Raw genomic sequence first — 13,360 nt, 5'->3', positions numbered from 1 at the left:
AGAAGCAACAGGAAGGGCTCTTGTGGAAATAAGGGCACTGGATTGAGAACTGAAGGACCCACTGTAGAGTCCTTGCTCTTTGTCCATTTGGTCCTTAATTTTGCTATGTATAAAATATCTATTACTCTTCCCCTTCCTCTCCAAATCTGCTCTTAACCCTAATGATAGCACTCAGTTGCCCTTTCTTTCAGTTCTTAAGTTCAGAGTCATCTTTAACCCCTTCAACTCCTCAATTGCTAAGCCCTATCCATTCTACTCCTGGCATCCATTCTCTATTTTATCTACTATGGTTCCTGCCTTTATCATGTTACTTGGATTACTGTAATACCCTTCTGCTGAATCTTTCTGCTTCTCACCTATCTTCAATCTGATCCATCATTCATACTATCGAAAAATAATTTTACTTTAAAAAAATTTATCCTTGGGGCAGCTGGGTGGTTCTGTGGATTGAGAGCCAGAACCCAGAGATAGAAGGTCCTGGGTTCAAATCTGATCTCAAATATTTCCTAACTGTTTGACCCTGGGCAAGTAACTTAACCCCCATTGCCTAGCCCTTACTGCTCTTTGGCCTTAGAACCAACACACAGTAGTGATTCTAAAATGGAAGGTAAGGGTTTAGAAAATAAAAAATTTTTTTTTAATTATCCTTAATACATACCAAGTAAAATGGGCATTCCATTTACAAAGTAGGACAGGAAAAGAGTATTCTGCATGAAACTTCAAATATTATATTTAGCATGCTTTGCATTTTAAGTATATCATAAATATAACAGGTATTTGGGGCAACTCCTGCTTGTTTCTTTATGACCTTCTGTTCATTTTTTTAAAAAATATTTTAATTATCCTTTTTTTATTTCCTTATTTTTCAGCAACTCTATCTCTAGTTTTCCTCTTCCTCCCAACTCTCTTTCTTCCACCACTAAATTGAAGTGGAAACCATCAAATTCTCCCATTGACCAAATGCAAAAATAGATGTCTTATTCTGTATTTTGAATTCATTACTTCTCTGTCAAATGATAAAGCAGTATGCTTTATCTTGGTTCCTCTTGAATAGTGATTGGTCATTACCTTGATTATTAAATCTTTCAAAGTTATCTGTCTTTTCAATGTTGTTCAGTTGTTTTAATCATGTCCAACTCTTCATGACCCATTTGGAATTTTCTCGACAAAGACACAGAAGTAGTTTGCTATTTCTTTCTCCAGTACATTTGACAGATAAGGAACTGAGGCAAATAAGTTTAAGTGACTTGTCCAGGATCACATAACTAGTATGTGTCAGAGACCATATTTAAACTCAGGTCTTCTTGACTCCAGACTCAAATTCTATCCACTGTGTCACCTGGTTGCTTCTCTTTACAGTTTTATTTTATGAATGTCTCTCTTGGTTTTGTTTATATTTCACTCTACATTATTTCATACAAGTCTTTCCAAGTTTCCCTGAAATTATCTTTTTTTTGTCATTTCTTAAGTCACAATAATATTGCATTGCATTCATAGACCATACCTTGTTCAGCCATTTCCCAATTGATGAGAACTCTCTTAGTTTCCATTTCTTTGCCACCATAAAAAGAACTGCTTTAAATATTAAGTATATAAATATATAAATCCTTCTTTGATATCTTTCAAGTATACACCTAGTACTGGTGTGAAAGTATAGTTTAATAGCTTTTTGGGCATAGTTCCAAATTGTCTTCAGAATAGTTAGACCAATTCACAAGTTCCAACAATTCATGGGCCTATTTTCACGCAGCCTGTTTTGTCAATTTTGCCAGTTTGGTGACTCTGAGTCACTCTGAGTTTTGGTGACTCAGGTTTGCTTTAACTTAAATTTCTTTAATTATTAATGATTTGGAACATTTTTAGATGGTTTTTGATAATTAGGATTTCTTCCTTTGATAACTGCCTATTCTTTCTTTTGACCATATTGGAGAAATGGCTCATGATCTTTTAGAGTTGGTCTATTCTTTTTTTTTTTTAGCCCTAACCTTCTGTCTTAGAACCTATACTAAGGCAGAAGAGTGGTAAGGGCGAGGCAATGGAGGTTAAATGATTTGCCCAGGGTCACACAGCTAGGAAATATCTAAGGCCAAATTTGAACCCAGGATCTCCCATCTCTGGGCCTGGCTCTCAATCTCAATCTCAATCTCAATCTCAATCCACTGAGCCACCTAACTGTCCCCAATCTGTTCTTTACAAATGTTTTAGATATAAGACTTTTAATAAAGAAATTTGATAATAAGATTATTCCCCCCAGCCACCAGTTTCCCTTCAAATTTTAATTGCATTAGTTTGGTTTGGGCAAAAGTTTTTTCAGTTTTATGTAATCAAAATTCACTGTTTTATCTTCTGTGATCTGCTGTAAAGATTAAAATATAGGGGAGACTGAGGAGACTGAAATTAGTTTCTCTCTGCAAGGAGTATTATATTTTTTAGGGGTTTATTCGAGATTAAGGATTAAAGAAAATACAGGATAAGAAAACGTGCCTAGGCCAGAGAGGCCTAGACCAGACCTCACCTACATTATGGAAAGAGCCACATCTGCTCCAAATGGAAGTCCAAAAGAGAGAGCCCGCCTACGGGGAAGACCCTTTAAATAAAATTTTGTTCTCGTCCCAGGTGAGAATTCAGTGAGATTAAAGGGCATTCTGGGAGCTAGCAAGGACTTCTGGGGAATGGAGTCCAGAGTTCAAATCTCAATTTTACACTGCTCTAGATCATTTGGTGATGAACTCTTCCTCTGCCCATAGTTACCCTAGATAGTTCTGTCCTTACTCCTCTAATTTATGATGTGGCCTAAATTGAAGTCAAGTATGCATCTGAAGTCTCTCATTATATGGGGTGAAATTCTGGTCTAAATTAGGCTTCTTAACTTTTTTTGTGTGTGCCATAAACCCTTTTGACAATCAGGTAAAGCCTATGTACCCCATCTCAGAGTAATGTTTTAAAATGTAGAGGCAGCTAGGTGGCACCATAGCACACAGAGCAGTGGTCCTGGAGTCAGAAAAATCTGTAATCAAATTTTGGCATTAGATACTTTACTAGTTTTATGACCCTTGGGCAAGACACTTACCCATTATACGCCTCACTTTCCTCAACTGTAAAATGAGGATAACAGTACTTATCAGGTAACATTGTAGTGAGGATCAAATGAGACAATATTTGTGAAAAGTACTTAGCCTAGTGCCTGCCACATAGACAACTCTGCCACTTCTCCACAACTGAAGGAAATTCTAAAATTGAGAGGTTCGTGAAAATAATTCTTTTTTTCTATTCAAGTTCCTAGTCTCCCTAAAATCTATCCATACTCTGGATAGCAAGTTAAGAACCCTTGGTCTAAATCTCTATCTGTCCTAGGCTGTTTTCCAGTTATCTCAGCAGTTTTTGTTGAATAATGAGTTCTTAACCCAGTAATTAGATTTGGGGATTTATTTCACACTTTGCTACTCTGTTTATTTTTTTATTTTATAAAAAAACCTTTATCTTCTGACTTGATTGATACTAAATTGATACTAAGTATCTGTTCAAAAGCTGAAGGAATGGACAGTGGGGGCTTAAGTGACTTGTCCACAGTCACATAGCTACTATGTTTATCCGCTTCTGTTTACTAAATACTTTACGTAATCCATTGATCAATCTATTTTTTAACTATTACCAAGTAGTTTTGATGATTGCTGCTTTGTAGTATATTTTTAGATCTAGAATTGATAGACTGCCTTCCTTTCCATTTTTTTCATTATTTCCCATGAGCAAAATTCTTGACCTTTTATTCTTTTAGATGAATTTCATACCAAATGCACTCTTCTGATATCATTCCTCTTTCTACTTCCAAAAACCCATTACCTTTCTAAAAAAAACTACTTCATCTGGCTTAATGTGACTACTTTTCATCTCATATTGCTGTTCTCTCTTGCCTTTGCTTTTACCTTTGCAGTTTCTCATGCCTGAAATGGGTTCCCCACCTCAGCTTTCTGAGGGCCCCTTCCTTCAAGACCCCATTCAAGTTCCATGACTCCTTTCCTGCTCTGCCCCTCAGCTCAAAGTGGCTTTCTTCAAATTTCTTCAAAATACTGTGCCTAGGCCTCTCCTTTTATACTTATCGCACTTTCCCCTGTGTTCTAGTTAGTAATGTACTTGGCTTTTCCCAATTAGGTTGTAAGCTCCTTAACAGAAGGTTCTATGTGTGTATATAGGGAGTGGTTGGGGGTAGGGCATATCTGTCTTTGAATGGCCAGCAGCAAGCAGGATGCTTGTGCCAAGTAAAACGTACCTTGAATTTTTATTTTAATTTGACAGTGACTAAATTAGACCAATGAGAAGTGAAAGAGCAGTTAAGGTGGTAGTAGTGGCTTATGAAAGGAAGGAGTTTAATGTATTGGGTTGATGAAGGCCTTGAAGTTATTGAAGATCATCTAGTCCAAACTTTCACTTTAAAGTAATTTATTATAAATAAAATTATGAACATATACAGATATTCAAATGTGTATGAAACCATAAACTTTTCACTATTTAATTTATAATTTAATTCCTTTCTTTTCTGTAGCCTAAAAAAAAATATCAGGGCATCTCAGGGTACACTTCTTTGTTCCCTGCTGGCAGGGGATCTGACCAGGTCACCTCCTCCCACTTCAGTAAACTCTAGTGGTTCCCTATTACCTTCAAAATCAAATACAAAAATGTCTTCTTGACTTTTAAAACTCTGCCTGGCTGGCTCCTTCCTACCTTTCTAGTCTCACTCTTTACTCTCTTCTACACACTTTACAATTCAGAACCACAGGTCTTCTTGCTATTCTTACCCCCAGCCCTCCATCTCCCAAGTCCTTGCCTTTTCACTAGCTGTCCCCCACACCTGGAATGCTCTTTTACTTCACCTCCACCTCCTGAGGTCCTTCAAGACTCAGCTTAAATCTCTGTAAGGGGCCTTTCCTAGTCTTCCTGCTTAATGCCTTCCCTCGGAAATTACCTCCCATTTACCTTATAATATATCTTGTACAGACATAGTTATCACATGTTATCTCCTCCAGTTAGAATGTGAGTTCCTTGAAGATAAGGACTCTTTGCTTTTCTTTGTATCTTAGCACACATAAGAAATGCTCAATAAATGTCTGTTGGCTGACAGTTTTGAGGGCCAGAGTGGATGAATTTGAACAAGAAAAGAAAGTTGGGATGCTGTTAGGGAAAATAGGTAGTTCACTGAGAGATTTGAAGGTATTATGAAGCAGTAGGTAGATCTGTAGAAAAGACAGCATCAGAGCAACTTGTGATGTGGGGGAAGTGTTTTTATGCAGCATTTCTATGCTAAAATCATAGGAACAGTCCATTTATATTCTACAAAAAATACACATGGTGGGAGCTGTACAGGATCTGGCTCTCTTATCTGTTCTCTCTTTCATTTTTCCCTCCAGGCAGCTGAACTCTCCATCAAGTTCTTACCCCCCCAACGTAGTCTAGAAGTTGTTCGGGCTGTAGGCCCCCAACTGATTGGAATTGGGAAGCACAGTGCGGTGAGCAGGGTGCTGGGGAACAGAGGACAAGTACAAAGAAAGGAGCACTGAGTTATCCATGGATAGCTAGCCCCTCCTCTCAGAACCTCCTTTTGACCCAAAAATGTCCTATATTTTGAAGGGAGAGGTGGAGAAGCCTGAGCTCAAGAAAATATTTGTGATGGGCTAGGAATACTATGACCCTGGATGTGAGAATGTATATGGCTGGGAATTCAAGATGTTAGTGTCTAATATTTATTTTCTAACTTTTAGGCTGCAGAGCTCTACCTGAATCTAGACCTAGTTAAGGAAGCAATTGATGCTTTCATGGAGGGTGAAGAATGGAACAAGGCCAAGCGGGTGGCCAAGGAATTAGACCCCCGGTAACCTCAAAACCCTACCCTCTACTGGGAAACCTTTAACTTTCTTTAGGGATGAGAATGGAATGGGGCATGGCTTCCAGCAATGAAGAGGTTAACTAGGACATGTGTCCCTCTAGGTATGAGGACTATGTGGACCAGCAATATAAAGAGTTCCTGAAGAACCAGGGCAAAGTAGACTCGGTGAGGTGCCAGAAAATGCCAAAGTTGGCAAGGTAGGAGGAGCCAGAGAAAGCCTCTCTCTCATATCACATGGAAATATTTCTCTTCAATTTGCCGATAGCTTGTAGGTGTGGATGTTGTGGCTGCTCTTGACCTGTATGTGGAGCAGGGTCAGTGGGATAAGTGCATTGACACAGCCACCAAGCAGGTATGGTCCATCACCCCATTTCAAGCCCTTTGCTTCCCCATTTCCCCAATTCCCCATTTGCCTGCAGAACTTTGGTATTTAAGACAAATCCATGTTTGGTGTTCACATTCCTTATTTCCCCAAAGTACATATTTTCCTTCTAATTCTTTCTGGTCCCAAACCATCTTCCTCTCTGGGCAGAACTACAAGATCCTGCACAAGTATGTGGCATTATATTCAACCCACCTGATCCGAGAGGGTGGCTGTGCCCAGGCATTGGCCCTCTACGTGCAGCATGGAGCACCTGCCAATCCACAGGTACTGCCTCATTCTGGGGGAAATCTCACAGAAACCCTATTTCTCCACTGTGGACCCTTCCCTATTCACAGCAGAGAGAATAATGACTATCATCCTATGAATAACCCAGCCTCTCCTCTCACCCAAGAACACCCTAATACATCCTTTACTAAAACACATCTTTATTTCAGGAATCCTTTGTACTTCTAACATCATCTTTGATAATCTATCAGGAGCATTCTCTCAGAGGCTAATCTTGCTACAAGAAACATCCCCAGAGTATTGACTTTTCCCAAAAGAAATAAACATAGTTTCCACACCCTATTCTCCTTTGTTCATTCTCAGTTTATACACTGGTCACCACATCTATTTTCCAGAAGTTTAAGGCTGTGCAGAGATTAGCCCAAGTCTGTTGAGAGACAGGATGGTGTAGTGGAGAGGGTTTGACTGAAGGCAACAAACATGAAGCTCAGCTTAGACCCTTTTCTAGCTATATGATCCTAGGCAAATCATTTATTGTCTCAATGGCAGTTTCTTTATTGTGAAATAGGGATAATAATACTTGGACTAGATTTTTGTGAGGCAAGTGCTTTATAAGCCACAAAGTGCTACATAAACTAGTTCCTAGTAAATTCATTTTCATTCACTAATAGTTCTTTTTCCCTCTTTCACACCTTCACTCCTAAAAAATGTTTATTCTCCCTTTTCCCACCCCCCTCGATTTTAGGCCCTCATCCCAAACAATAAACCTTTCCTCCAGTTCTAGGTTCTTACTTCTCACTGAGATTCTTTTCCTTCTTTCCCACCTCAATAACTTCCAGAATTTCAACATTTACAAAAGGATCTTCACGGACATGGTGAGCTCCCCTGGAACCAACAGTGCCGAGGCCTACCACAACTGGGCTGATCTTCGAGATGTCCTCTTCAACCTGGTGAGGGAGCCAGGGCCTTCATTTAAAGAGACACATTCTCATCTCTGAACCACTCTCCACCCTCTTCTCTGTCCATGTTACAGGTTACAGGGTTCATATCATTCACCTCCTTGTGCTCCTTTGTTCTTCAATCTAGCTTGGGACCTCACTATTTTGCTCCTCTTCCCCAGTGTGAAAACCTAGTAAAATCCAGTGAAGCAAACTCAGCAGCCCATGAAGAATTTGAGACAATGCTTCTGATTGCTCATTACTATGCCACTCGTTCTGCAGCCCAAAGTATCAAGCAGCTGGTGAGACGGAGGGCAGGGGTACAAGGCCATAATCCAAGGTGTCATCAATTTCAAACTCATCCTCTAGTACCTTCTGAATCCTCTGGCTAACTGAATGTGAACATCTCAGGGGTTTTTGGCATTGGATTAGTGTTACTGCCTTATGGAATCTTAAAATTAGAGAGGCCTTTAGAGGACATGTGGGTACAACCTTCATTACTTTAGATGGTCTTGCTTCTACTTGTATACTTCCTGTCATGGGAAATCCACTACTTCAATAGGCAGATCATTCCAAATTTGGACAGCTCTAATTATTACTGATAATTGTAAATGACATTTATATAGTACTTTAATGTTTAGAGTACTATTCCTCAAAACAGTCCTGTGAGTTAGGTATCTGAGGGCACTGTGACTCCCAGAAGTTGTCAGGTAACACCCATAAACCCACAGCTAGTCAGAGTCCAAGCCTGGGTTGGAACTGAAATCCACTGAATTCAAAGCTAGGACTCTTTCCATTATGTAGTAATGTCTCCTAAATTTTAGGAGGTTCTCAAGTTTTAATCTGCCGAGTAGGCATCCATTGGTACCAATTCTGTCCTTTACCCAGATTAAGGCTTGCCCCTCCTACCTGTCAGCCCAAGACATCTGAAGACAGTTTTAACCCCCCTCCCCCAGTGTCTGCTCACCATTCAGCTCTCCTGTTCTAATAAACAATAGCCTTTTTGATGCTTTCCCCAGCTACATTATATCCAAGTATACAAACCCTGTAATCTCTCCCTCATCTCACTATATACATCATACATCTGTCAACACATTGTATGTATTTAGAATCATCTAAAGCTGAATGGGATCTTAGAACATTAGAATTTGAAGATATCTTAGAAGGACTGAGTCTGACCTGTTCATTAGAGATGAAAAAACAGGTCCAGAGAGGTTCAGTGTTATTAAATGTCTGTACAGTTGTTCTCCATGTCACTTGTCTCTGAGGCTGAAGCCTTCCCAGGACAGGCCTGGACCACTGGTTTAATGTTTTTTTTTTTTCATAATTCATAGGAGACAGTGGCCGCCCGGCTTTCTGTGTCCCTCTTACGCCACACCCAACTAATCCCCGCAGACAAGGCTTTCTATGAGGCAGGCACAGCTGCCAAGGTGAGTGATGAAATGAGTAACTGTAGGGTCAATATATTAGGAGCTCAAAAGTGTAGAGTAACAGGAAGTGGGGGCAGCTAGGTGGCTCTGTGGATTGACAGTCAGGCCTAGAAATGGGAGGTTCTGGGTTCCGATGTGCCTTCAGACACATCCTTAGACCAATACACAGAATTTATTCTAAGACGGGAAGGGTTAAAAAAAAAAAGGTAGGGGTACATGGAGCAAAGGGGAGAATTTTGAGGAGTAAAAGCCCCTAGTAACCAGAACTTGGCTACTAAATTCTTCCTTTTTTATTTCCCCCTAGGCAGTAGGATGGGAGAACATGGCATTCATCTTCTTGAACCGCTTCTTGGATCTGACAGATGTGAGTCAAGAGGTGGCTTGTACCCAGGTAGTGGGTAGCATTGTCAGAGAGTTCACTATCCTGGGTTAGTTAATCTCACCATTTATCTCCTGTGACTCTAGGCAATAGAAGAGGGCACTCTGGATGCCCTTGACCACTCAGATTTCCAGGATACAGACATTCCCTTTGAGGTGCCACTACCAGCAAAGCAACATGTGCCGGTAAGAGCTCAAGCTTAGACTAGCCTGATGGGCAAGTGGGAGATTCAGCTATGGAGAGATAGATGAGCTTCCCATTTCTTTTATAAGCAGATAATGGTAACATTTTCATTCATATTTCCTTTATGCCAGGAGAAGACAGAAAGCATAGGGGAAATAAATGGGTAATAATAAATAATAATAAATCAGTCTTGACTATGTAATAATTAAAATAGTTGAGGCCATAAACTGTGGCAGTTAAAATAGTGGAAGACTCAATCAAACTGCAGTAGATACAAGAGTGGATGAGCAAATTTGTGACTGGAGAAAACGATGTTCTCACCACAGCGCCCGGCTTCAAATCGAATATAAGGTGGTTGCCAGGGAAACACTCCCAACCATGAAACTTGCCCAAGTCAACTGGGCCCCACATAGAATTCAATCAATCAATACAATGAGGAATCAAAGAAAGAGTGAAAAAGAGAAAAAGAAAGGAAATAAGTATGAAGTGCCTTAGGCGAAAGGTGACCTGAGTCTTAAGAGAGAGATCAGTCAGTCTTTAATCATTCACCACAAGATCTGTCCAAGCAAGAATATAGACACCAGTTCAGCCAGCCATCCTTCTCCAGAGAGGGATTCTTCTGACTGTCCTCAAGAGACTGTCCCAAGAGCCTGTTTCCAGAGCTCTCCCAACAGCCTCCTTCAGAGACTCTCTTCAAGAGACTGTTTTCAGAGCCTCCTTAGAGACTCTCCTTTTTAGGAGACTGTCATCTCCTTATAAAGGGAATTTTCTCCTATGTCACCTCCCCTAAGTTCTCCCATCTACCAATCACAGTAGACATTTTTTCAAAGGACGGACCATTCTTAGTTCACACCTGAGTAGACTAATCTTTTGAGTAATTCACACCTGAGTAGACTAGAATCTCTAAGTTTTCACCTCTTTGTTCCTTGTAAGTTCACAAGTTGCCTGACCTTTATAGGTACTTAGCACCCCTTTGTAGTATATCCAAAAAAAGGCATAGCTTAAGAACTTTTTGTCTTACTATAAGTATGGGTTTAAGTACTTTTCATTGTTCGGCAAGGAGTTTACAACTTTATCTTCCCCTAAGGCATGCTTAAGTATGGTGAAGTAGAGTTCTCACATTCCTGATCTAAGTACCTTCACTGCCCAAATGGGGAATGGTCTTAACCCAACTTTATGAAGTAGGGTCTGAGAATTTTTAAGGTTCACAACTATCCCTAAGTGGAAGTATGACCAGAAGAAAAGGAAAGCTGTACAAAGGTCTGCTGTGCCATTATGTGATCCATGTTGAGTTTGAGTTCTGCCTCTCATCCTTGTGCCCCCTTACTCTACTTATGTGAAGATTCCTGTTTTTTTCCAGGAGGCCCAAAGGGAAGAAGTTCGAGATTGGGTGCTCACTGTTTCAATGGACCAGCGGCTAGAACAGATTCTACCCAGGGATGAGCGAGGTGCCTATGAGGCTTCTCTGGTGGCAGCAAGTACTGGTGTCCGGGCTCTACCCTGCCTTATCACAGGTACAAAACCTTCTTTGTGTGAGAGAATGACAGGAAAGACACCTCTACTATGCTCATTTCTTACCTGTATAGACAACAGATAGATAAAGAAAAACCAAGAGCTCTTCTCCTAACCACAGGGTACCCAATCCTGAGGAACAAGATTGAATTCAAGCGACCAGGAAAGGCAGCCAACAAAGACAACTGGAATAAGTTTCTTATGGCCATCAAGGTTTGAAGGGGAGACCTAAAGACAGTGGATGAGGGTGGGGAGAACAAAACTTAAGAATGATGTCAGAAAGTCAAGGGTGGGTGTTGTAGACATAGTACAAAGCTGGGGGTGGGGTGGGAATGAGAATGTTATATAATTCACTCAGGGGATTGGGGGGGGGGGGGGTAGACAGGTTAAATAGGATCATTTCTTGCCAAACTCTATACCAGGAATCCCTGGACCTTCTCTATCAGATTCCTCTTTCCTTGTCTCCACAGACCTCCCACAGCCCAGTATGCCAAGATGTCCTTAAGTTCATTAGCCAGTGGTGTGGAGGGTTACCCAGCACCAGCTTCTCCTTTCAGTGACTGGCAGGGGCAGAGAAGCCCTTAGGCCCCCTGTTAACTGTGTACCTTCTACATTAAAGTTCTGAGAATAACCTGGATCACTGTTTTCTTTGACCTAGAATGATCCTCGTGCAGTCAAAAACAAATTATTAATAAGTGGAAGTGGAAAGCAGGTGCTTTATTACAATTATTTACATCACCATCTGGATTACTTTTTCTTTGGCTTTAAGAAGGAAAGAAAATTGTCACTCCAGGCTTGTTAGCGCCAATCACAGGAAGTGCTAAAGAAAGGAGGAAACTAGTGTTAACAGGATGGTGGAATGAAAAATCAAAAAGAATGGGAGGTAGGATCAGACAGCCTTTAGTGACACTTGGGAGTATTTGTGTAACCCCCCAACCCAAGAGTTTTTTTCCTGATGGCTCCTTACCTGTCCTAAACCCAGATTTTCCTCACTGCCTGGATTTCTTGGCTTTGTTCCAAAAGCTGTTGGCTTTCCTGACTTTTCCCTTTGGGAGATTCAGGCTCTGCTAGTTCCTGAAGCTGTGAAAGAGTGGAGTTAGGACCATTGCCTGCCCCCAAGTTCTGAATCAGTTCCCGAGTTCAGCAATTCCCTTGGGTCTCTAACAGCCCCAGCCAGTACTTTCTCAGTCTTTCCTTCCCGCTCCCTCCTCCGGTTTTTTACCTGTTGCAGTAGCTCTTCGTCCCCACAGGGCTTGAACCCTCGAAGGGCTAGGGCAGCCACACAACAATAGCCAGACAAAGTAGCTTCGGCGGCAGCCATGAACACAGACGGGAGCCAGAGTGCCAGAGCGGTCTCCTAGAGGGCACAGGGGATGGACAGCCAAAGAAGCGTTCAGAATTGGGCCCGAGGGAAGGGAGTGAAAGGCTAGATTCAGACTTTGGGCGATGCTTACGTAGATTCGGGTGGGGTCAAAAGGGCAGTCTTTCGCAGGTGCATTAGAGTCGAGGTGGCTCTGGGAGCACTGGGCGAGGAGGCGGCGGCCTTGGTTGGCCACGGTCAGCGAGAACGCCAGGAGTAGCCCCAGGGAACAGGTGGCGGATAGGAGCAGGTTCAGTAGTGACACTGCCAGCAAGGCCCAGTGCTGCGGCGGGGGCGGGGCAGACAGTTAATAGACTCCCCCACCCCACCCCCACAAGCTCCCTTTTTGTACACTGCTCCAGCCCAGGCTCCGGACTCGGCCTCGGGGAGCCTCACGACACGCCCCCCTTCTCCCCTACCCCCAGCTCAGCCTCACCAGCGGGGCCAGGAGGAGGTTCCTGGAGGCCAGCAGCGCCACGAGTCCCGCGGCGATGCTCTGGGGAGACAAAGAGGGCCTGGGTGAGCGCAGGCTTTCAGCTCTCCCCGCGGCGCCGTTCCGGCCCGGTCCCGCCCTGCCCGCTCACCAGAAGGCCCGAGCCCACGGAAACGACATTGGCCGTCGTGTACTCGGGGGTGATGGCCCCGCGGGGGTTCGCCACGTGCCGTAGGACGGTGCCGTGCAGTACGGCTCCCACCAATAAATTCACATGCCCCACTAAGATCAAGGCGAGGCCAGCGCGCATTAGACGGCGGGGGCCCAGGGCCGCATCTAAAAGGTACAGGCGGGGAGCAGTAAGAAATGGAAGGGCTCGAGGATGGGAGGGCACTCGACGGCCCTCCAACGCGAGGAATACCGTCCACCACCCTACCTCCGTCCCCGGGGAAATTACCGAAGCGGCAGCGGTTACACATCCTGCCGGCAGCGCCTCCGGCTGCCCGGCCTTCTTCCCGTACACCTGAGCCCGGCCCCGCCCCGCTTTCTCAGCTCTCGACCCGCCCCCCCGTTCTCCCCACCGGCGCCCCAACCACGCCCCTTGCTCCCAGCGAACCGACGGCGCCCCCTCTCGGAG

General features: G+C 43.0%; 2 protein-coding genes across 2 annotated transcripts in view; one reads left to right on the top strand and one right to left on the bottom strand.

Moving 5' to 3' along the window:
- Positions 1–11,567, top strand: part of IFT172 (intraflagellar transport 172) — a 42,263-nt gene extending 30,696 nt beyond the window's left edge. Inside the window, exons 36-48 of the mRNA XM_001371181.4 lie at positions 5,403–5,501; positions 5,754–5,863; positions 5,980–6,043; positions 6,144–6,230; positions 6,411–6,527; positions 7,328–7,438; positions 7,609–7,728; positions 8,761–8,856; positions 9,161–9,220; positions 9,322–9,420; positions 10,779–10,932; positions 11,052–11,143; positions 11,401–11,567. Coding sequence (XP_001371218.1) covers positions 5,403–5,501; positions 5,754–5,863; positions 5,980–6,043; positions 6,144–6,230; positions 6,411–6,527; positions 7,328–7,438; positions 7,609–7,728; positions 8,761–8,856; positions 9,161–9,220; positions 9,322–9,420; positions 10,779–10,932; positions 11,052–11,143; positions 11,401–11,490 — 1,299 coding nt within the window. The 3' untranslated portion in view covers positions 11,491–11,567. The remainder of the gene's footprint in view (positions 1–5,402; positions 5,502–5,753; positions 5,864–5,979; positions 6,044–6,143; positions 6,231–6,410; positions 6,528–7,327; positions 7,439–7,608; positions 7,729–8,760; positions 8,857–9,160; positions 9,221–9,321; positions 9,421–10,778; positions 10,933–11,051; positions 11,144–11,400) is intronic.
- A 59-nt stretch (positions 11,568–11,626) lies between these two features.
- KRTCAP3 (keratinocyte associated protein 3) lies at positions 11,627–13,305 on the bottom strand. The gene is made up of 7 exons (XM_007476013.3): positions 13,181–13,305; positions 12,875–13,059; positions 12,727–12,786; positions 12,385–12,573; positions 12,153–12,287; positions 11,898–12,010; positions 11,627–11,750 (listed from the first exon to the last, which is right to left on the bottom strand). Exons 1-6 carry the CDS (start codon positions 13,200–13,202, stop codon positions 11,903–11,905), a joined length of 699 nt encoding a protein of 232 aa, XP_007476075.1. The 5' UTR covers positions 13,203–13,305; the 3' UTR covers positions 11,627–11,750; positions 11,898–11,902.
- Between the last annotated feature and the right edge of the window lie 55 nt (positions 13,306–13,360).

Source organism: Monodelphis domestica, chromosome 1, assembly GCF_027887165.1.
Source record: "Monodelphis domestica isolate mMonDom1 chromosome 1, mMonDom1.pri, whole genome shotgun sequence".
In the NCBI taxonomy this organism is placed as follows: Eukaryota; Metazoa; Chordata; class Mammalia; order Didelphimorphia; family Didelphidae; genus Monodelphis; species Monodelphis domestica.
This window is presented reverse-complemented; position numbering and strand designations above follow the sequence as displayed.